Source organism: Fusarium venenatum (assembly GCF_020744135.1).
Source record: "Fusarium venenatum strain MPI-CAGE-CH-0201 chromosome Unknown EDB82scaffold_3, whole genome shotgun sequence".
Lineage (NCBI taxonomy): Eukaryota > Fungi > Ascomycota > Sordariomycetes > Hypocreales > Nectriaceae > Fusarium > Fusarium venenatum.
In genome coordinates, this window is record NW_027072131.1 from 661,087 (window position 1) to 683,099 (window position 22,013).

At 47.6% G+C, this 22,013-nt stretch overlaps 7 protein-coding genes across 7 annotated transcripts; 3 read left to right on the top strand and 4 right to left on the bottom strand.

The window, feature by feature from the left end:
• Positions 1-117: 117 nt before the first annotated feature.
• On the bottom strand, positions 118-2,170 carry EDB82DRAFT_476730 (uncharacterized protein; the record flags this gene model as incomplete). The annotated part of the gene is made up of 4 exons (XM_025726396.2): positions 118-124; positions 174-587; positions 634-1,838; positions 1,889-2,170. 4 exons carry the CDS (start codon positions 2,168-2,170, stop codon positions 118-120), a joined length of 1,908 nt encoding a protein of 635 aa, XP_025580967.2.
• A 373-nt stretch (positions 2,171-2,543) lies between these two features.
• EDB82DRAFT_503069 (Bestrophin, RFP-TM, chloride channel-domain-containing protein) lies at positions 2,544-4,724 on the bottom strand. Its single transcript, XM_025726397.2, has one exon. The coding sequence runs from the start codon at positions 4,341-4,343 to the stop codon at positions 2,829-2,831; it is 1,515 nt and encodes a 504-aa protein (XP_025580968.1). The 5' UTR covers positions 4,344-4,724; the 3' UTR covers positions 2,544-2,828.
• Positions 4,725-8,250: 3,526 nt separating this feature from the next.
• Positions 8,251-9,809, top strand: EDB82DRAFT_503077 (uncharacterized protein). Its single transcript, XM_025726398.2, has 3 exons — positions 8,251-8,743; positions 8,794-9,248; positions 9,301-9,809. The coding sequence occupies exons 1-3, from the start codon at positions 8,421-8,423 to the stop codon at positions 9,495-9,497; spliced, it is 975 nt and encodes a 324-aa protein (XP_025580969.1). The 5' UTR covers positions 8,251-8,420; the 3' UTR covers positions 9,498-9,809.
• A 105-nt stretch (positions 9,810-9,914) lies between these two features.
• On the top strand, positions 9,915-10,907 carry EDB82DRAFT_503079 (uncharacterized protein). Its single transcript, XM_025726399.2, has 3 exons — positions 9,915-10,044; positions 10,097-10,284; positions 10,337-10,907. The coding sequence occupies exons 1-3, from the start codon at positions 10,014-10,016 to the stop codon at positions 10,619-10,621; spliced, it is 504 nt and encodes a 167-aa protein (XP_025580970.2). The 5' UTR covers positions 9,915-10,013; the 3' UTR covers positions 10,622-10,907.
• A 1,588-nt stretch (positions 10,908-12,495) lies between these two features.
• On the top strand, positions 12,496-15,245 carry EDB82DRAFT_430814 (peptidase S8/S53 domain-containing protein; the record flags this gene model as incomplete). Its single annotated transcript, XM_025726401.2, has 3 exons — positions 12,496-12,627; positions 12,677-13,045; positions 13,098-15,245. The coding sequence occupies 3 exons, from the start codon at positions 12,496-12,498 to the stop codon at positions 15,243-15,245; spliced, it is 2,649 nt and encodes an 882-aa protein (XP_025580971.2).
• A 203-nt stretch (positions 15,246-15,448) lies between these two features.
• On the bottom strand, positions 15,449-16,805 carry EDB82DRAFT_503085 (uncharacterized protein). Its single transcript, XM_065608701.1, has 5 exons — positions 16,445-16,805; positions 16,349-16,388; positions 16,114-16,241; positions 15,809-16,062; positions 15,449-15,747 (listed from the first exon to the last, which is right to left on the bottom strand). Exons 1-5 carry the CDS (start codon positions 16,515-16,517, stop codon positions 15,601-15,603), a joined length of 642 nt encoding a protein of 213 aa, XP_065463759.1. The 5' UTR covers positions 16,518-16,805; the 3' UTR covers positions 15,449-15,600.
• Positions 16,806-18,315: 1,510 nt separating this feature from the next.
• Positions 18,316-18,829, bottom strand: EDB82DRAFT_476736 (uncharacterized protein; the record flags this gene model as incomplete). Its single annotated transcript, XM_025726403.2, has 2 exons — positions 18,316-18,374; positions 18,427-18,829. The coding sequence occupies 2 exons, from the start codon at positions 18,827-18,829 to the stop codon at positions 18,316-18,318; spliced, it is 462 nt and encodes a 153-aa protein (XP_025580973.2).
• Between the last annotated feature and the right edge of the window lie 3,184 nt (positions 18,830-22,013).

A 22,013-nucleotide genomic window follows, 5' to 3' on the forward strand; every position in this document is an offset into this window, starting at 1 on the left:
ATATTATAACTTTTCATATTCTCATCTATTGCGCCAGCCATCGAGGCAAATCTGGACATCCCAACATTCCTGTCCACCGTTTTATTCCATCTTAAGTCTTCTACAATTTCTATTCTTTTACATTCTATTCAAAGTTAGCATAATATTCTTCAAACATTCAAAGGACAACATACCGCTCAACGGGAGAGAGACCAAGCAGGCTCATGCCGTTGTGGAGCACAATTCGGGCGGCATCGTACAGACCCATACGGGCCTTCTGGAGCTCATCCTCACTGCCAACAATTCGAAGGTGGTCGTAGCTGGAGCTAAGGACGTGAGTCATCTTGAACAGGTATGTCAAGATGGTGGTGGGCTCGAGAGTCTTGAGGGTGTTTTGGACGACGTCGGGCCACTGGCTGAGAAGCCGTACAAGATCGGTAGCGTGCTTCTCCTTGAGGAGGCTGAAGTCGGCAGTGGCGAGTTGCTCGTCGCTGAGGTTGACCCTTCGTCGGATAGAGCACAGACGAGCGTGGGCGTACTGGAGGTAAGGACCGGTGTCACCCTCGAAAGAGGTCATGACATCCATGTCGAACTTGTAGTTGTTGATTCTAGCCTTGTTAGTAGAGATCACTCATAGGATTCATGGTTACATACCGCTTTCCAGACATGTCCTGAACCATGACACTGCTGATACCGAGAATGTCGGCAACAGCCTCAGGGTTCTCAACCTGAGCGTACTTGGTCTCATTCTTCTTCATGACCTCGTGCATCTTGTCGGCGACGTCACGGAGGATATCGTCAAGGAACTTGACAGTGCCCTTTCGGGTGCTCATACCGAGAACCATACCGAAGTTGATGTGCTGGCACTTCTTGGCAATGTCCTCATGGCCCATAAGCTCAATAGTCTTGAAGAGCTGCTTCAAGTGAAGATCTTGCTGAGAAGCAACAACGTAGATCATGTTGTCAAACTTGTACTTCTCCTGTCGGTTAAGGAGCTCGCTGATATCTCGGGTGAGGTAAAGAGCAGTGCCGTCCTTCTTTCGGAGAATGACCTTCTCGAGACTCTTACCGGCCTTTCCAGGGACGTGCTTGGAGAAATCGATCAGAGTAGCTCCGTTGGCATCCTCAGTAAGTCCCTTTGTGGCAAGAATCTTGGCGGCCCTCTCCATATCCTCCTCAGGGACCTGTGACTCTCCAGAGTACTCGTCGTACTCAATGTTGAGACGAGCGTACGTCTTCTTATAACGAACAATGCTAAGGTCTCGGAATCGTCGCCACAACTCAACAGCCTCCTTATCACCATCTGTCATTCGTCGGAAGTACTTTCGGGCCTGCTCATCCAGAGACCTGGCCTCAAGCTCAGAGACGTCCTCGCCGGCGTCTTGCTTCTCCTTGATCTTGGACTTTTCGTCTGTCATCTCGTTGTTGATTTTGACGTAGAGCTCGAACAGATGGTTGATAGGGTCGGCCTTGAGAGCTTCTTCATTACCCCACTTCTCCCAAGCCAGAGCCAGCAGACCGTACTGCTTGCCCCAGTCACCAAGGTAGTTCATTCGGGTGACCTCCCAGCCAGCGCTCTCGTACAAAGAAGCGAGGAAACCACCAATGATGGTACTTCGGAGATGACCAGCGTGGAAGGGCTTGGCGATGTTGGGCGAAGAGAACTCGACAATCATTCGCTTCCTACCAGAGTTGGGGTCGCTAGGGTCTCGGAGACCATTGTAGGGGTTCTTTCCGTAGTTGCCGGCTTGCTTTCGGATGGTGGGAATCAGCATGTTGGTGAGCTTGTCGGGCTTGAAGAAGAAGGAAATGAAGGGACCAGAAGTAGTGGGCTTCTCGATGAGAGGAGACTCGGGGAACTATATCGTTTGGTCAGTTTAGTCGACAATGGCAACGGAATGCGACTGACCTTGGAGACCCATTCCTCAGCAAGCTCTTGAGGCTTCTTGCCCTTCACACGGAGAGCAGGCACAGCGAGAATAGCATCACCCTTGTCGAGTGTCTGAGTCCACTGGATGGCGGGGTAGATGATGCTGGGATCAACGCCAGTAATGGGCGCCAGGAGGCTTGTGATGTGAGATCGGTAGATGTCGACAGGGTTGGTGTCGGGATGACAGTTGGGGTAAGATTCGACACTGTTAATACCAAGCTGCTGGAGCTGGTCGGCGAGGGCGTTACCGTCGGTCGCCATTGTGCGTATATATCTTGAGGAAGAGTACTTGGAGGCGTGATACAGGGACTGATGAGAAAGAGCGCGGGCTTGTTGTATAGAAGACCGTCGCAAAGGAGAAGAGGCTTTATAAAAAGAACAAGAGGTAGAAGAAGAAAAAAGTGTGGATGGAGTGAAGCGCCGCGCGAGCATCAATGGCGATTCCGAGTGTGACTCAAGTGGGCTCAAGGGTTAACAAAAAGGCTTGACTCTTTCTTTCTTGCAGTAGACTGCGGGTCATTCGCTACAGAGCTTCTAAAATCGCGGGGCACGGCTGCCCTGAAATTCCGCTCCGATTTTACCCCTCCAAAATTTGATGACTGCATTTCAGTGTTACTCATGCTTAAACAGTAAGATCAGATGTCAGATTGAGTCATGTTGTGACTCGACTTCGATCACGGAGCTGTAGATAATATTTGATATCAATTTGGATTTGAAGATTCAACACGACTAAAACGCTATTGTCTAACAATTGACAACCCATACCAGACCAGACCACTGAACTCTTCAGAATAAACCGTACAATTTAATAAGAACCGAACCCAGAAAAAGATTATTTTGACGCGCCGTAGTTGTGGGCCATTCCCTTGAGAATCCCGTTCAACATGCATTAGAAAGGGTATAACAAGGAAACTTTTGCTTAGACATTATGATCACCAGGGGTCATCATGTCGTTGGTACCAAACTTGGCGCCGCTTTGCTTCTTGCGAGCAATCTCCTTGCGCCACTCAAACATGGTGTTGGGCTTGTCCTTGATGGCTTGGCGAAGCTTCTCGTCACTGCGCTTCATCCAAGCGTTGGAAGAGGCGGTGCTGACTGGGTACAGAGGCATGCTGTTGTGACTGAGGAGGAACGTATCCGGCTCGCGCTTATCATGAGACGCGATAACATCCAAGTCAGCAGCAATTTGATCGCAGTAAATCTCGAGAGGAAGATCGTTGACGTCCTGTCCGAAGGGGTTCTCAATCTCTTGGCCGATGAAGAGAAGTCCGAAAATGATGTAAGCTGCAACAACGGAAGCGGGAATAGTAATCCAATTGAGCGGTCCAACAAGCTGGAAGGGGAGGACAAAGACGTAGATAAAGGTAATCTGACTGATGGCAATGGTGTATGCAATGGGAAGGGGAGTGTTGAGAACTCGGTCACATCCTGTCATGCAGTCGTTCATCAATGTGAGATTGTTATAAGCGAGAGTCTGTTGCATAGGGACATCGAGCTGTCCTTGGCCGACCATACGATCGATAGTAACGGCAAGATGGTTGAGGATCTCGAGAGGCAGGTTACCGAGAGGCTTGTCAGTCTTCTTAAGGGCCTTTCGAGGGTTGCTCTGAGCAAATGACACGCCCAGGTACTCTCCAACAGACTTGAAAATGTTCTTCTTCTTCAATGAGCAAGCGTCGGGATCAGCCGCAGTAGCTTCCTTGGCAAAGGTGTTGAGGTGGCCGATGAGATGTTCCATATCGGGGTAGGCACTGTAGGGCTCAAATCGCAGGGCGTGCTTAAGAGAGACGGCGAATGCAACAATGAGGTTCATCGCGCCAATCTTCTTCAGAATCGACTCGCGGGGGTCTTGGTCTGGCACGTCCTTGCCATGAATCCAGATGACACGGCCCAGAGTCTGGGAAGCCATGGTGAGTGTGCCCCAGTATCGACGACCTTCAGCATAACGCTCGTAAGCAGTCGAGGATCGGAAAGACAGACTAAGACCGACGACGAAACCCAGAATGGTGAGCAGAACAGAGTTGACTTCAATCTTGGGGTAGTGGTAGTGGATGATTGTGATGGCAGTCGACCAAGCAGCGATAAGAACAAGAGGGATGATAAGCTTGGGCATGATGGAGCCGTGCATCTGCATGACAAGAGGCCATTTTGAGTGCTTTTGGATATCACGAGGACCAGTGAAGTAGTCGTCGAGATCGAGGGAAGTCTGCTTGCGGAAAAGGGCAGGGTTGACGCCAACAGCGGGAGAAGGGGGAGAGCGAATATTGTCGAGAGGGATTTCGAGACTGTGCATACGCTTCGCACTAGAGCTGTCCATACTTTGAAGGCGCGTAGGATCAAGCTTTTCCTGTGTGGCGGCGGTGGTGTCGATGGTCGGCCTGTTCACAGCCGTAGTGGCAGTATGGCCAGAGGTGGCAGAGTAGCTGTCGCCCATGTTGTCGAATATTCGTTTGATGTCAGTGTAGGTATTTCACAGTGTAGAGAATGCGTTTCCTGCCAGCAGGTCCTAGAGAGAGAGGATGCCTAGAGAATAGGTAAACTAGGTCGTGCGGTGATGAACTGCAGTAGTAAACGAAAGTAGGAAAAGGATAGGATCAAATAGAAGAAGATGTAAGAAACGGTGGAGGTGGTCTGGCGTATTTTAACCAAAGGAAAGAGGAGGCCCAAGGAGCAAACAAGCTACTGACAGGGGTGGCAGAAAGATTGAGACCTGTATTGAAGTAGGATACGGAAAATAAACTGCCCAAAAATCTAATAAAGATCGAACAAAATGACTGAATTATTATGTCTCTCAGACAACAAGTGTCAAGTTTTCTGCAACCCCGACTTACAGGCTTACAGGCATACACACCAGGGAGTAAATGCTAAGTGGAGGTGGTCTCAATGCCGCCGCCACTCAGGAACGCTCCCACACCAATCCTACAAAGGAAAGCCCCTGTAACGTCCGATCCGTTTCGCGTGGCTATTGGCTGCTGCGCACCACACCGGCGGCGCCGCCTCGTTCTGGGGGGACTGAGTTTTGTGGTCTCAGCGGCAGGGCCCGCCTGGGCAAGAGAACTAGGGTCAATTTCAGTGTAAGTGATCCGTCAAGACTCAACCAAGTTTTCACACTGTGCAGACTGTCAATGGATGCGCTGTACTGTCAGCGCTACCAAGTCGAGGCCTACAACGCACAACTAGAAAACTTGAAACGCGTTCGCCCCTTTCATGCATGTTGGTTTTTTATTTACTCACGGCGGCAAAGACAATGAACCAAGACATGAGTACAATTCGTCATGTAGGCTTCACTTGTTATTGTAAACAAGCGCCACGTCTAGGTCTGAGACAGATGCAAACCCGCCCAGTACTACACAAGTCATGACACTCCGTTGTAACGGGCAATCGAAGAGACGATCGAAGGTTCTAGGGATGGCGAGACACGATCGATATGGATGGTGCAACGTCCACCACGGAAATGCATGCGAGTTTCAGGGGGACGAAACCTAATTGCAGTCGCGAGACTTTATTCGCACATGGTTTCTCATCCGATACTGTCGATGATGACCTTTGGACATTCGAGGAACATGTCCAATGACTCTCGCTTCAACTTCAATTGGCTGTTTGATTAAAAGGAGGTCCGTGACGTGGAGGCGTCAACTAAACCATGAGTGACAAAACCTCCCTTGCGAAACAATGGGTCTTTACTTCCAACAAAAAGAAAAAGAGCAAAAAATAGGATACACAGCCCCCTGGTTGGACTCAAAGAACATCTGGGTCCAATTACAAGGGATGGGAAAAGGATATCCACGGGGTTTTCCTGTCCTTCATCACCGAATTAGCGAGACCATGGTGGGATTAGGCTCGTGGCTAAGCTTCCACTAGGAGGTCACTGGTGTTCTAATTTTATACGACAGTCATCGCCTCATTGGTTTTTTCGTAGAAAGACTAAACCTACAACTTTTTCTGTTCTGGTCAATATCCTTTGTCTCTCTCATATCATTCTTCACTCCTTGTTCATACATACAGATGACATCCCTTCTTTGTTTGATCTACGCTTCACCACCCCATACAGACATCACACACAGTGTTGTACACAGTCCTGATAACCTGGCCTCTCATCCTTGCGGAGCAATTTCTTCCAAAAACCTCTCCAGCGTCTCCACTGCGGGATACGCGTTGCACTAAAGTACCAAGCTTTTCTCTGATCTCGTTATGGTGAGTCCGTCTGTTGATCATTTATTCAAGGCCACGCAAAAGCCAAGATCCTCGTCTCCGACTTGGCCGTCTGGAGTGAGCCATTCGCGTCGATGCACGTAAGATTGTTCGCACGCGCCCTATGCACTCAAAAGACTTGGCAAATTCCCAATTCAAGACAATAATTACCCCCCGTGATTGTGTCTCTTTTGGGTTTAATTTTCGAGTTGGATTGTTTTGCAGCATGCAGTAGACTAGACTAGTAGCCTTGTAGACGCTGTGAGATCCCAATAGAGTTGACCTGAGGTCGATTGTTGACGACCACCACCAATATGAGGCGAGGCCAGCCCATGTTTTGGCCCCCGACTCATTAAGCCAGGATTCTGACATGGACATCGATTCAAGCGGGTTCATGCCTTGTCAACATGCGGTCAGCAAGCGAGCGAGCTGAATTTTAACTGCACAAAAGTCGTCATGATCCATATTAATCACCGCGATTGACTCCATACATCTGGTCTCGACTCAATTCGACCTCTCCTATACTCGAGACCGTTATAGTAAGTCAATTGATGCTCTCTCGACTCACAGTTCGTGTCTTTCTGCTGTTTGAGCTTGAATCTTGTTTCATCGTTAGCCTCAAATCTCCGGCACTAACGTTCCATTCCATTGCAATGGCGCGGAGAATAAACCTACGTCCTCTCGAATGGGACAAGTTTGCAGCAATAAGCACTAACATGGGACTTCAGCTAGTCTCTGATTTGAACGAGATTGGATGGTCAGCACTGTATCCCGCAAATCGGCAGAGTCCCTGTAATACGAGAATGGCTTCCTTTCCGTAGGCAATTTCACTACTGGTCTAGGGGAAGAGGCCATAAGAGCCGCGGGCTATTCAACCAACACGTCGGTTATCCTCGTATTAATATGTCTGTTGTATAAGAAGACTCAAAGTCACATGCTGTGTGTAATCTCGTTTGATTTATTACTGCCGTTATTTTATCTCTGAACTTAGACTCTGATGTGTGTCACTGGACCAACATCCCTTGCCTCGACGGTCCTGGGACTCATATGAGAGATCCAGACAAGGCAGGTGATGATTGATGTACCCGACTTCAAACCAGGGCTGTGTCACCAAATGCCGAGGCTACCTATGAACGGCATGATATCCAGCGTGTTCAGCATTCAAAGAGTTCCCTATCACAAAATGGGCTCCCAGCTCTGAATATCAGCCGACAAACACTGACAGATGAACACTATTCTTTTACAATTTTTGCCGTTCGCAATAGTCGAGTATTGATTGCTTCACAAATGACCAAGTTTTAATACAACTATCACAAGCCAAAAAGAAGTATGTATAAACGATGAACGTTGCACTTCTGGAGTGCTACTGTTAAGGGCACTTCTCTTTCTATCAAGATCGAAAGTGTCTCACCAGACAAAAAAGAATGACTTTAGAGGATAGTATCATATGAGTGTGCACTTGATTGAGCTTGCGCCGAACATTTACAGCCTCCTTAGACAGCATCGTGTTACTTGACGATTCGCCTGCGTGAGGTCAAAACAAGAAAAGTCCAAGTGGAGCAAAATATGACAGGTTTCGTCAAATCTGCGACTCCAACGTTGATTCAGAAGATCTTGTTGATCATGGACGATCGCAGGGTTGTCAAAGCCAAGTCTAAGACGAAGCGAGCAAAGGTGACCTCGAAGCTGGAGTGTGCAATTGATTGGCCAGTGACAATACTACCAACGACTTGCTCTCCAGTCATATGCTTGATATCTCGCAAAACATAGTCAATTATAGGGTAATGCTGTGATTGATACGTTGAAACTGTTGAACCTTTTGTGCTTGTCTATGATGATCATTGGAGCTTCTAGCATCGATTGCGCCGTGTAACAATTGAACCAATCGCTTTTTCTCTGTATGTAGCCCAATGATCTTTATCTGTACCTCGACTATTTACTCGCATTCCAATCAACATTGATGATGCAAATGACAGGAAACAATGATTGATAAAATGTTCCTGGATCTTCATGTTGAAGTAAGTGGCTCACAAAATCACACTATGACAGGGGATCTTGGATCCATATCCGGTCAAGCTAAGCCACTGCGGCGTTGAAGGGTCTTGCTTAGTCTGGCCAAGGGCGAGCTCCAGCTGTCATTCAAGGGATGATCCAGGACCCCCCTAAGAACGAAACCCGACTGTTACGAGTATCATCAATCCTTGCTTCAACTTCAACATCAGGACATTCTCGACTTTCTTTTGTCCTTTGTCGCTGTCAACCAAATCCATTACCCTCGAATCCCTTGACAGCCTCTATTTTCGACCGCCATCGTTTCGCCATGGCTGGTCATTGGGCCCCTCGACAACGCTCCAATCGAGCACCCATCGTCGCCTTTGTCCTCTTCGTCATCTTTCTCTATTGGTTCCGCGACAGCCTCCTACCGTCAAATACACCGGCGCGCAAGCATAGAAATGATTATCCGACGTTGAACCTCGGCGATGACGATGTTGAGTTGGTGGTGGCTAGCATGAAGCATGAGAATGTTTCTTGGCTCGAAGAATACCTCCCTGAATGGAAGAAGAATATTTACGTGGTCGACGACAACAGGGCCAAGCTGACTGTACCCATGAATAAGGGCCGTGAGGCCATGGTCTTTCTGACGTATGCTCTTCTCGACACCCATTCTAGTCCCATTTGCTAATGCGCTGCAGCTACATCATTGACCGATACGACTCCCTGCCCGGTAACATTGTCTTCCACCACGCCGAGCGCTTCCAATGGCACAACGACAACCCCGACTACGATGCTCTTCCCCTCCTCCAGAACTTCCGCTTCGACAACCTGAAGAAGGTCGGCTACGCCAACTTGCGATGTGTATGGATTCTTGGCTGTCCCGCAGAGATCAGACCCATTAAGGATGAGTCCCCTGGCAAGGAGGGCGAGCCCATACACGCACGTCACGTTTACAAGGCTGCTTTCCAGGAGCTGTTCCCCAGTCTTGAAGTTCCCGAGGAAGTCGGCGTTACCTGCTGCTCGCAGTTTGCCGTTCGTCGCGAAACTATTCATCTTCGTCCCCGCGCCGAGTATGTGCGATTCCGCGAGTGGTTGATTGTATCTGCCTTGGGAGATGCCCTCAGTGGTAGAGTTCTCGAATATTCTTGGCACAGTATGTCCACACCGCCCAATACCTGGAGCTTCGGAATACTAACGTTTTGCAGTCATGTTTGGCAAAGAAGCCGTCCATTGTCCAAGCGCCGCCGAGTGTTACTGCCAGAACTATGGCATGTGCGATCTCAAGTGTGAGGCAGACAAATGTGAAGGTCAATACACACTTCCTCCCTTCTCGACCCTTCCCAAAGGTTGGCCTCAGCTCGGTTGGAAGGGAGAAAACCGGGGCTGGGAGGGCCAGCTTTGAGTAAATTTGCGCCGTTGAAGGTTTTACGACTGAAGGAGTTTCTTCATTATCACGAAACTCTGTGTTGCACGATTGATTTTCTAGACCATTATGGGTTGCGTGTTGAAGAGGGGAGCTGAAGATTAATGTCCCTTGTCTTGTCTCTGGGTTTATGGGGATCACTATGGGATGGGATGGGAAGGGCGTCTGGTTTTGGGTTTGGCAATCTGTTATGTCTGCACTGGGTAGAGGTTTTTTTAACAGTATCAAAAGATAGTTTTAAACGAAAGCCAGTATGATATGAACAAATGAGGCCAAGTAATCACATTCCATTGAAACTATCGTCAAACTTTCCAAGGCCTAACTTTTGGTCCCCCACCGGAACTCTAGCCCCACCCCCACCTCTTCCCATTCAACTTCAGCTTGAAGCTCATCAACTCGTCTCCATCAACATTAACTCTCCAAATTACGACAGATATTCCTTACCCATTCTTCATCACTACTCGATACGTATCAGAGGGAACATTAATTGCAAACATGGATTCAACATCGTCTACCAACTTGCTGGGTAAACTGAAACCACTCGCAAGCTTTCCATCAATAGCTAACCTCATCTCTAGACAAGCACAACAAGCTCATCTTTGAGATCCTCAGAAGCTATCGTGATCTTATGAACTGCGCTACAATCCAAGGAATGGATAGGGACAATCAGAAAGACTTTGAATCCCAAACGACAAAGCTCAACTACAGAGATCCTGAAACAATGGCAGCTGCTGAGATAAGGACACAAAGAAAGTTTGACCAATTGGTAAGTTCACAGCACATCGCGTAGATGACACACCGCGACTTACTCAATCTAGCATGACAACATCAAACAGCTTTTGGCTCTTTCGCGTACCATCAAGGAACTCTGGGTATTTGGACCTCTCGATAGAGCCGACGGTCACCGCCAAGAGAAGGAAGTGCAGATTGACCGCGACGTGCAAGAAGTATCGCGTCTGCTAGACAATTTCGACACGAACGCCATGCAACAGCTTGCAGAAAAATATGGAGGATCTTATGAGCCTCAGGCTGCTGCGTCAGCGTCATCAGCTACAGCGACGACAACGCAACCGACGGAACCGGCGCCTTCGACTGGAAATTAGAGAGCAGAGGAGGCGATGGAGGAACCAAGGACTCCAGAAAGTACAGCAACGTTGGGTAGAGGGTCACCAGATAGCTTCGTGACAGCGCTCAGTTCACCTACATCTTCGATGCGTGCATCATCACCGAGAGGTTATATGGAGTCGAGGGCTGAGTGGGTTTCGCCGACGCTGAAGCCAAAGCGTAGACGTGACTGATTCTAGGCGGCGTTTTGGGAGTTGGGCTTCGAGATAGGGCTACAATGAGATACCCAGAGAAAAAAATGCTCACTCTTTATGCAATCCAGTTTTTATGACCTGTATCACAGACCTTGGTCTGACTTGATGTGCCCGGCAGCCTCGTGTTTCGTCTTCTAATATTGTTGTCGGTGGTTTGTTTGTTTGAGGAGAGGACATGCAGCAATTACGAATCTGGACAAGAAACAGCCTCACGTTCTAGAAGCTTGGGTCAGATGGCGTACGAGCGGTTGGGTCTCAAGCATCGGGTTACTTGGGACGCAGCCCATTTGACACATGGGATCATTGGAATGGCCGTTGAAGACATATGGGGACGGGCCGGAGCGTATCGGGGCCGAGACTCGAGCGGTGACTGCGCTGTTAGGGGATTATGGTTCTAGATTAACCAACTAACAAATTCATATTGCATAGAAGATGTCGTGGATTTTCCAGCGGATAACCGACAGTGAGGTGTATGGGGACACCTCTAAAATGATATTGTCTCCTGTTGATATGTCCACCTCTTTGGTCCAGAATCTCATCGTCTATCATTAGGTATACGCTAACATCGATGCGATAAGAAGAAGCAGGTTTAACATGATTCGAACATAAAAATAAAAGTCAAAAACAGGGACGAATATAGCCCTGCCTCCCTGCATATTGTGGCGTTTTTGTGCGTGGTAAGACGGGACGGTTGGGCCAAGCTACGTGTACAAGACCAAGGCTAGAACCAACTTGTGTCATGATACGAGGTTCAGCTCCATACAACACGGGAGTTTGTGCATAAGTCCACTCTAAAATAAAAAAAGACACCAGATAAAGGTTCTACTCTTTTTTTTTTCTAGATGTCTACGTAGACTAGTAGTTGATAACGGTCTTGTGCTAGGATACATCGTCATTCTCTCCTGTTGATCGTGGGGCAGATTGGGATGTGCGTAGTAGAAGAAAGGAAGCGAGGCTGAGTAGCAGTTTCAAGTTTAGCGGAATTACATGTTATGCGTTATTTCCATCGTTGGGTTTCTTGTGACACTGATTGATAGACTCACAATTATTCTATCTTGAGTTGTTGACCATGTTCAGTTCTGTGCAGCTGCATGAGACGCGCAATCGCACATGCGGCTCTAGTCTAGCTGAGATGGCTGGTCTGATCTATGTTTAGCACTAGTTACCTACGGATACTGACAGAAACAATATCATGATCCTTGCAGTTCCTGTCGATCTCATGTTATCTTCCATCATCCTAGCTTCTTTTGCGCAGCCAACACTTGTTAATGACCAAAACATTTGATCTAGTGATTGATCCAAGACAATTGTTTCAAATATACTCTTGTTTCTTATTCGCTCAGCTGTATTCCATCTCGTGTCTGCTGCTTGCCTTGTCTTGACTCAAGCTAACAACTTGGCAAAGGAGAAAAACCAACCCACTTCCCCATATTTTGATGGATCAGGAGCAGAACACCCCAGCCATGATAGCGTCAACAATGGGTCTTTGCTATGACTATGATCGTATATAGTCCGCCCCGTGCCGGTTTGGCCTGACTAGCTCAAGCCTTTACCCCAGGCTTTCCCATTCATCTCATCTCTTTTAGTTGTATTTCTCGTGTTGTCGTGACTGAATACGAAGAGATAGATTGGTGTTTCTGTTTCAGTGCATTCTCATCATGGTGCGCTTGAGCGTTGTTGCAGCCTTGTTTGCTGCTGTGGCCAACGCCGTTGACTTTGACAAGGTCGCTGTCAACAAGGGATACGGCCGTTTGCCAGGTGCTTATATCTTTGAGTTTGAAGAAGATCATGTGCGTATTTCGATTCATCTCGTATTTACATCACTAATTCTTATTCCAGGACTGCGCCGACTTCTTCGCCAAAGCATCGACAGCCGGAAAGACTCGCATCAAGTACAACTACAAGCTGTTCAAAGGAGCTTCCATCCAACTCAACGACATCGACAATGCCGAGGATATTTCCGCACAGATGGCCTTGATGCCTGGTATAAAGAAGAAATGGCCCGTTCAGGTGTTTAGTCTACCTAAACCAGAGGTCCACTGGACGGGTACACCGGGAATGGAGTATACTGCCGTCAAGAAGAGGGGGTTCGAGGAGAGAGATCTTTCGAATGATACGTATACACCTCATGTCATGACGCAGATTGATAAGCTGAGGGATGAGGGCGTGACGGGGAAGGGGCTCAAGGTTGCCCTTGTTGACAGTGGTGTAAGTAGAGAGGTACCCTCTAAAGTTAACGCAACTAACATGGTATGACCAGATCGATTATAAACACCCAGCTCTGGGAGGCTGCTACGGTCCCAAATGTCTCGTCTCCTTCGGCACTGACCTTGTAGGCGACGATTACGACGGCTTCAACCAGGCCAAACCCGATGATGATCCTATGGACTGCGCAGGCCACGGCACGCATGTTGCTGGTATTCTCGCAGCGCAAAAGAACTCTATGGGTTTCACAGGCGCCGCACCTGGTGTGAAACTCGGATCATACCGCGCCTTCGGCTGCAATGGCGAGGCTGGAAATGATATCCTCATCGCAGCATTTAACCAAGCCTTTGAAGACGGCGCAGACATCATCTCTGCTTCTATTGGTGGCCCATCAGGTTGGTCTGAGGAGCCTTGGGCTGTGGCTGTGTCTCGAATCGTTGAGCAAGGCGTTCCTTGTGTTCTCGCAGCTGGAAACACAGGTTCTGCAGGTTTATTCTACGCCAGCACGGCGGCGAATGGAAAGAAGGTCACTGCAGTCGGATCTTTTGACAATACCAAGTCTCTGTCACTGCTTAACGCCTCGAGTTACTCCATCGATGGTGGCTCTGAGCACGAGTTTGGTCATTTGGCTGGTAAGCCCAGCGCTTGGAAAGACGTTAAGCTTCCTCTGTGGGCACTCAACTATGACACGGGTGTCCACGACGATGGCTGTGACGAATTTCCCAAAAACACACCCGACTTGAGCAAGTATATTGTTCTTCTCCGACGAGGTTCCTGTACATTCAACGCGAAAGCTGCCAATGCGGTAAAAGCAGGCGCAAAGTATGTTTTATTCTACAGTAACAAAGAAGAACTAGCACCTTTTGATGTGTCGTCCGTTGATGGTGTCAAGGCAGCCAGCATTGTCTCACCAGAACAGGGCAAGGAATGGATTGAGGTTCTGAAGAGTAAGAAGAAGATTGTCCTGAACATGTCGGATGGTAGCAACGGCGATGTTATCCTCGAACAAAACCCCAACAATGCCACTGGCGGTGCTGTCAGTGCCTTTTCCTCATGGGGTCCCACCTGGGAGATGGACGTGAAGCCACAGTTTGGTGCTCCTGGTGGTAAGATTTTGTCCACGTATCCGCGTGAGATGGGAAGCTATGCCGTTCTGTCGGGCACATCTATGGCTTCGCCTCTAGTAGCTGGCATTGTGGCCCTTATCGCTGAGGTCAGAGGCACCCGCGACCCAGCACTCATCGAAAACCTCTTATCAGCCAACGCCAACCCGCAGCTATTTAACGACGGAAAGGCATTTTACGAATTTCTTGCGCCTGTTCCCCAGCAAGGTGCTGGTATTCTTCAGGCTCACGATGCCGCTCATGCCAAGGTTCTCTTGTCTCCTTCAAGCCTCTCGTTCAACGACACGGATAACTTCCCCGACTCGTTGAACTTTACACTTAAGAACACTGGCAAAAAGCAGATCGACTTGCAAATCTCTCACGTGCCTGCCGTCACCATGTTCACGCTCGTCAAAAATACCATTTATCCCGATGACTTTCCCAACGAATTTGCAACAGAGCAGGCTGGTATCAAGTTCAGCGAATCCAAGGTGACGATCGACGCCGGCGAAAGTATTGTCATCGAAGTCCTCGCTACTCCTCCCAAGGGTCTAAACGAGACTCGTTTACCCGTCTGGTCCGGCTACGTAGCTATCAACGGTACCGACGGCACTTCTCTCTCACTGCCGTACCAAGGCCTTAGTGGTTCGCTGCACGGCTCCAAGGTTCTCGGTCCCCAAGACACGTGGATTGCAAACTCAACTGATCCTAACCGCTTCCCCATGCCTGCCAACACAACCTGGACTCTGCCTAAGCCGGGCACAGCCAACAACCAAACCGACACCCTTCCCGGCTTGACGTGGTTCCTCGCTCTCGGTTCAGCCAAGCTACACGCCGAGATCATCCCCGTCACCACCGAAAAGCCATCTGGTGAGACCAAAGCGCGTGTTATCGGTGAACCCGTTGACTTTCCAATGCTCTGGAACGCCATGGGTGCGAACTCCCAAGCCTTCACTGGCGAGCTTGCAGACGGTACATTTGCGCCTGCGGGACAGTATGTTGTTCGATACAAGGCGCTGAGGATCTTTGGAGATGAGAAGAAGAAAGAGGATTGGGACGAGGCGTATTCGCCCGTGTTTGGGATTGAGTATAAGAAGTAGATTTGTGGCTATGCCTTCGCGGGCAGTTATGAAGGATGTATTAATTCATGTACAAAAGTATTTTAGCGATGTTATGGATCTGGTCATGATCAATTTGGAACAAGATATGGGCTTTGGTTAATTATCTGGATAATTAGCATAGATTAGATAGCATAGATGCGCGCTCAGCAGTAGAAACAATTCAGGAATAAGCATCACATATCAGTGCCAGCAATACCATATTTGTCGTTTGTGACAAGTAAAGAGAGTCATGGGCCACTGTGTCCGGCTTACCACCTCTCGAGTACTCCAGGGTTAACACCTTGTATAGATGCGCTTGTATCGGCAATAAAGTTCTCTTTCCCCTCGAACGAGCCTACATGAAATCGTCCTCCCAGTTCTCGTCACGGTCCTGGTTACTCGAGCCAGCCATGAGCTCATCAGTAAAGATATCATCATAAGCGTGATCCTTCTGCCACTTCTTCTCCTTCCACTCCTGCGCTTGCTTGGCCTCTTCTTTCTTCTGCAAGGATGAGTCAGTCAACATTGTCTCAAGACTTCTTTTTGTCTCCTCGCAGACTTACCCTTGCTTGAAAGACAGCCTGGTCGCGTTGTCTCAGCTCCTTGAGACGGTCATCACGTTCCTGCTTCAGGTCGGGCTTCTTCTCCACCTTTGTCTTGTTGAGGCGGTTGACGATGGGGTTTTCGCGCTGGGGTACGAGTACGCGCTTAACTTTGCGAGGATCCTTGAAGCCGACTTGGCCGACTTCCATGCTGCCATCCTTCTTGAGGTTGGACCATGGGGTGTAGATGACTGTGACGTTGTCCTTCTTGTTGCCTGGTGGTGATTAGACGGGTGCTTGGATGAGCAGTGGGAAACAGTAGGTACCTTCGATAGAGTTGGCCTTTGTCAATTGGGCCAGATCCATGATCAACTCTTCGGGGAGGTCGTCCCATTTCTGGCCCTCTCTCATACGTAGGTAAATATGTGCGCTGGAGAGTTTATCTGCGTGAAACTAATAAACAGAATCAGTACCACTGTTCTCAAGTGAGAGCATTTTTTTTCTCACCCTGTACTTCATTAGCATATAAACGACATGTTGGTCCACGCCTAGAGTGCCTACCAGATATCCTCTTCCCAGCCAAACTTAATAAGGTCCTCATCTAGCATCCAGTCTCAGCCGGCGGGGAACGCTTGTACTTTTGGGTACAGATCATACTCTCGAACTTGTCCTTGCCGACGTAAACGAAGCCCGACGGTTCGACGACGGAGGAGGTGAAATAGTACACCATCTTGAGGAATTTGGCTTGTCTTCCCTAACCTCGGATTAAAAATGCCGGATACGTAGGCTACGATATGGCCTTTTTTCTCGTTTGGTGAATTGGTTGGTGTTGTGAGGGGATCTTGGAGAAATTTCCGTTTGGTGGGGTACAAACGTGTTAACAGAAAGTGGGCATAATCTAATGCTTCTGAGATGGCATGGAAGTATTGTGAGATCCACCAGCGCAAAGGCACGATCCAAGTCTTAAACTCACGTGACCTGTCCAACATCATCATAAAGCTCGATTCACGACGAGATAATGTTACTTATTAGCTAGTCAAATAAGTTTACATGATAGACGCCTCTCACAAAAATGTTCATCTGCTAATACCTAGTAGCCGAATACGGTTAAGAGGGTTCAAATCAGAGCCAAATGATGCAGTGTCTAGCAGGCACTTTATGTCAGACATCAATGCCAGCCGGAAACATTCCGCCTCTCTTTTATCTCATCATGACATCTATTTCAGCTGAATTAAAAACTTGGGGATGGGCAGGCTATTGCCGGTAATTTGAGACCTATAGGAGTCTCTTAATCTACCTGTTTGCGCTTGCATCGGCGTTTAGTAGAAGCAGGCCAACAGTTATATACTTTGAACTTATACGCCTTCACCAAGTCCTCTTTTATTTTATTTTATGGTACAAATTACCTTTATGGTGGCACGTCAGATCGACGTTTGATCCACATTTGATCTGACTATAAAGATCGGAACTAATCCCCGGGTTTAATCGGATCGTATATTTATTCGATCTTGAGTTAAGTTGGAGTGTATCCACCGAGATAAGATCTTGACTCAACGGACCATCAACCATCATTGTGTATGGCTTTACTTGCCAAAAGGTTGACGCATGCCATGGTTACTTCATATTGATGAAATAGTGCCAAGAATACCTCATCTTTTTGGGACGGTTTCTCCCGGTTATTCCCAGTCATTAATACATGACAACATAAACTCTATTTTTAACATTCTCAACATACGATACTGCAGCTTCTCCTTCGGATTCTGGTCCGATTTGTTGCAATGAACCAATCAAAGAGTCTCACAACCTTCGGGCATCGTCCGGATGTTTGCAGCTTCTATTGGTGGCCAGTTCTAACAGCCTTAATAGCCGCGAGGTACACAGCGGTCCCTCCATAATAGCTCGCCTAAGACGCCTTTTAAGAAACAGGATTAAAGTCTCCTTAACTTGTCAACTTCGAAAATACAGCGCGGCAGGCGCCTATTTATCACTATGACGTACCAGACATGTCATAAGGGGTGATTTTCCTACAGATCTCGCTCTTTGATAATATGGAAGACCGATTTGCATTAGATTAGGCACTCTATACGATATCCACTACCTATGTCGGTCCGAAATTCGCATACGATGCATAAGCGAGGCCTTGTTTGTCGGCTTCTTCTGCGGACGGTTGACAGGGTCTTTTGTGTATGATTTTTGAAATCTGACTGCACAAAATGAAACTACGGCGAGTGGCAAGTCAATTTAAAAACCATCAGAGGGTTATATCTGATTTGTGAACCATATTATAACACTAATGCAACACACTGCATTGCTTGTCAATAACCTGATTGTGTGTGCACAGCACAACATGATAGCTAACTCATGCCCAGGTACTGCACCGACTCTAGAAGAAAAAATGAATAGAATATAAGTATGTCGTTAAATATTCATGCCTTTGTGTTTTTCATCATATCAATTGTATCGTGATCTGAAGTTGATGCAAATCGACTCAGTAGCCTTGACGACGCTGTGGGGCGCTGTGTCCATAATCATGGAATCTGGACACCAGCGTTTCGAAGGGCTCGAATCACGCTACGTTCAGAAGAACCTAATAGTTGACCGTGAGTAACTGACTCAAGAGTTATCAAGTAAATACATACCGGCAGTTCCAGCTGGGACGTCTTCGTTAACAGCAGTGATGCGGTTGGTTTTAATCTGATCTTGAAAAATATACCCGTCCGAATTTTCGTACGCAACCTTGTACACATCGACTCGAATCTTATAGGCGCCTTCGTATAGAAGGCTGAGGTCGGTAAAAGGGAAATAAATCGTAGTTCTCGACGATCCCACAAGTGAAGTGACGTCCATACCAGTCACCGATGTAGTCCCAGATAGACCATGCTCCACAATGTCCCCATTTCGTGTAAGAAGGATGGCCATGGCAAAGAAGTAGAATCCGGGAGTTGGTCCTTTAAAGTTGAACTCTGCAACCAGGGGAGGATATAGTATCGAGGATACCTGGGCCCGAGAAGGAGGTTGGACAGCGATGGTGAGAGCTGGCATAATTATGCAATTAAGTAGACAGTAGTGGTAGTAGTGAGTTCTTGGTTGTATCAAGCCTTTACTGTGCGCGGTATTGATATGCCCAGTCTCAATTTGTGTCTAAAAAGGTTTCAAGTATAACTGGGAAGCGAAATGATGATGATATATAAGTCTACATTAAGCCTCTTCCTTTCGAGATGTTCTGATCAAGGCTTCGATGTGGTAGAATATATAACTCTTCGGATAGATTGCACAGACCATACAAATTGATTCTTTCGGTGATGGGGTCGGGTCAGAGCAATATGTTGGCGTTTTGGTTTGGGTTCAAGGATGAAGTGGATGGCGTGAGGGATCAGACCCTTAAGACAAGGAGTATCTTGCTAGCTCTTCTTGGTCTGCTCTATCACCAACAACTGAGTCGGAAGTGGTCCTGACGGTGAATTTTGGACTAGATTGTTGTGGTTGCTTGCAGCGGAAAGATAAGGAGATGGAGAATTGGTTGGTTGTGGATGATGGGCTGGGTTGTAGTAGGAGCCAACGATGACAAGATGAGGTGGGAGGCCGTGAATGAAATGGAAGGTAGTAGTCTATAATTCAGTAGTTCCAGAATTAGTATTAAGCCTAGAGGCAGTTAGTAGTGGGACGGTGTCTCTCGGTAGTTTCTTGTAAGTACAGTACTGCTTTACTGGCTGTCAAGTTTAAGCCCCCAACGCCTGTGGGTGTGGCCGATCACTGTACTACTGTCCTTAACTCACTTTTGCCAAGTTTGTTTCGGCTCAGCTCAATTTATTCCATAATCCCTGTGACTATACAGACAAACAGTCTGGACCCAGTCGTGGAGGTAGCCTCAGTTTAGTTGTCGCCCTACTGAATGTCTCGGGAGGCAGTTTGGATAAAAAGAAACGGTTGACTAGTAAACTGAGAAAACAAGATCTGCAACGTTTGAGACAAGGGCGATCGCTATTACCGTTGTCTTTGATTCACGTAAAAAATAAGGTCAAAAAAAGTAAAAACTCCAGCCCTGTCTGCCTTGTCCTGCCCGGTTCAGCGGCTGACCGGGTACCTACCTACCACGTCAATTTCCAGGGTTCTTTAGAGGATTTGCAGCACAGTAAACTCTGCAGCCACGTGCAGATGGCGTCGTTGAAAGGCTGAATCCGAAACAAGTTTAGGTGGTGGTAGCACAGCATTCATTTGGCGCGATAGCCAAGAATGATTCCGATTTGTTGACACAAAGAATATGTGGCTGGTTGACATCATGTACTACCTGGTCCTCATTACCGAGGTGAGCTAAGGAGAAAAAATAGGAACCATCGGAGTCCGATAACCTTTACTGTCTCTGAGTGGTCTATTCGTAGGAATTGCAAAAAGAGACAACAAGACTGAGAATGAGGCTGTCCATCCCACCGGTTGCTCGGTCGGTCGAGCGGTGATAGCCTCACCTAACTAAGCACGTAAACGGATATTGACACGGATATGTAAGCATGCAACACATGTATGGTGACATTACATGAGTGCGAGTGAGGCTCAGGGGTTATCGTGCCGACTACCTTGCTAGACTAGCTTCTCGTCTCTTCATTCCAAGTCCAGAACAACAAGTTAAACCACATCCGGGAATAATTTCATCGTGCCCAGACACAGACTCCAAGACAAACCCAGATTCCTGGTCTCGTTAATTAGCGCTCGGCTAATTAGCTCCATGTTTCTGCAGTACGTATGTACGTACAGTGGTTCCCCGGGAATTTCTCCTTGGCCTGGCCTTGAGACAGTCGAACGATCTTCGGCAAGGGGATCTGAAGCAAGGGGTATCCCTGTCCTACCGCCTAGCTTAAGGTCTGAACCCCCAGTCCATCACAGTCATAGGTTGCGATACCACAGGTTCTTGCTTGAGTATCACTGTGGGTTTTGACTTTATTCTTTACCTCCGTTGTTGTGCATGCGCCAATTCTGATTTCCACATTTGTTATGTTCAAATGAGTCAACTATGCTCTCGTTATGAGACTGTAGTTATGGACAAAAGAAGAAGAAAGACCGAAATACCACGGATAAGGCGATATCCGATGTCCAGCCACAATGAATGGCATCAACATCTGCAAACTGCATTACAGATTGATAATTCAATATGAAGCTGACCCGCTGAGTATGCCGCATATGCAGTTGGGTTGTGTTGTAAAGAAGCAGTCCTGTCTTGCTTGACAAGGCGCTACAGTTCGGCAACACCAGTCGGTAATAAGGAAACCATCCCAACAAGGAAAATGAGTCATTGCCCAAAACAGAATGAAATGAAATTTTGTGTGTTTGCCAAGTTTGGTCACTTTACCTAAACAGAGATAGGCAGTATCTGAACAATTGGGGGCATAATTCTTGGAGTGTATCAAATCCTGGCTGAAAAAAAAGTCTGGGGCTGTCAGTGACAGCTGTAAGCGATGTAATCCCAGAGAAGACTATGTTCTGCAACTGCAAAGGAAACTGAAAAAGAGGCACAGCAGCTCAACAATATGAATAACCCAAGCTAAGATAAAGAATGTCATAAATCAAGTACAAGAGATCAAGATGGCCAATAAAAACAACTCAAACAATGTGATATGCATGCAAACACTAACCTTGTCGCTCCGACTCCCCGATCAGTCACTTTTCTCTCTCTTCTCTTTTCTTGTCCTTGCTTTATGTTACGTACTGCCTACCTACGTAACACATTAAACTAGTCTTGTCTCGAGGTCGTTATGGACCCTGCATATGTAAATGTCATCTCTATGCCGAGACAGGGGAGCAATTTTGCTATGTAATGAAGATCTTTCGGCCACAAGACGACGCTACTGCTAGCTAGAAAGCTAGTGCTATCACAGGCATCATCCGAAACTTTTACGGAAGAAATCCATTGTATAAATTATCAATACATGACAATTTCTTGTCTTTATGTCGGTACTAGACGTGAACGGGCCAAATAGGTAAATAGGCCCTGAAAATAAATCCACAATCCTAGTCCGCGCGTTCAACATAAAACTCCACACTCGCTCTATTTCCCGTTTAGACCTTTGGGGCATGGCATGGGTGCAGTAGTCTCGATTGCCTTGACGCGGGTACAACTTCCGTCCCGTCCGTCATTTCGAGAACAGGGCTAACATGCTCATCAAACGTGCGTATTCCCTCGGCTATAAGATACATTTGTGGATAGTAAGGAGGCAGCCAAGGAACAGCTCTTTGA

Coding starts and splice junctions, on each gene's coding strand:
- EDB82DRAFT_503069 (XM_025726397.2), bottom strand. CDS start 4,343: ATGGGCGACAGCTACTCTGCCACCTCTGGCCATACTGCCACTACGGCT.
- EDB82DRAFT_503077 (XM_025726398.2), top strand. CDS start 8,421: ATGGCTGGTCATTGGGCCCCTCGACAACGCTCCAATCGAGCACCCATC. Junction 8,744..8,793: donor GAGGCCATGGTCTTTCTGAC/GTATGCTCTTCT, acceptor AATGCGCTGCAG/CTACATCATTGACCGATACG. Junction 9,249..9,300: donor TCTCGAATATTCTTGGCACA/GTATGTCCACAC, acceptor AACGTTTTGCAG/TCATGTTTGGCAAAGAAGCC.
- EDB82DRAFT_503079 (XM_025726399.2), top strand. CDS start 10,014: ATGGATTCAACATCGTCTACCAACTTGCTGG. Junction 10,045..10,096: donor ATCGTCTACCAACTTGCTGG/GTAAACTGAAAC, acceptor CCTCATCTCTAG/ACAAGCACAACAAGCTCATC. Junction 10,285..10,336: donor AAAGAAAGTTTGACCAATTG/GTAAGTTCACAG, acceptor TACTCAATCTAG/CATGACAACATCAAACAGCT.
- EDB82DRAFT_503085 (XM_065608701.1), bottom strand. CDS start 16,517: ATGGTGTACTATTTCACCTCCTCCGTCGTCGAACCGTCGGGCTTCGTT. Junction 16,242..16,348: donor GGCTGGGAAGAGGATATCTG/GTAGGCACTCTA, acceptor TTCTGTTTATTA/GTTTCACGCAGATAAACTCT. Junction 15,748..15,808: donor AGGCTGTCTTTCAAGCAAGG/GTAAGTCTGCGA, acceptor TCATCCTTGCAG/AAGAAAGAAGAGGCCAAGCA.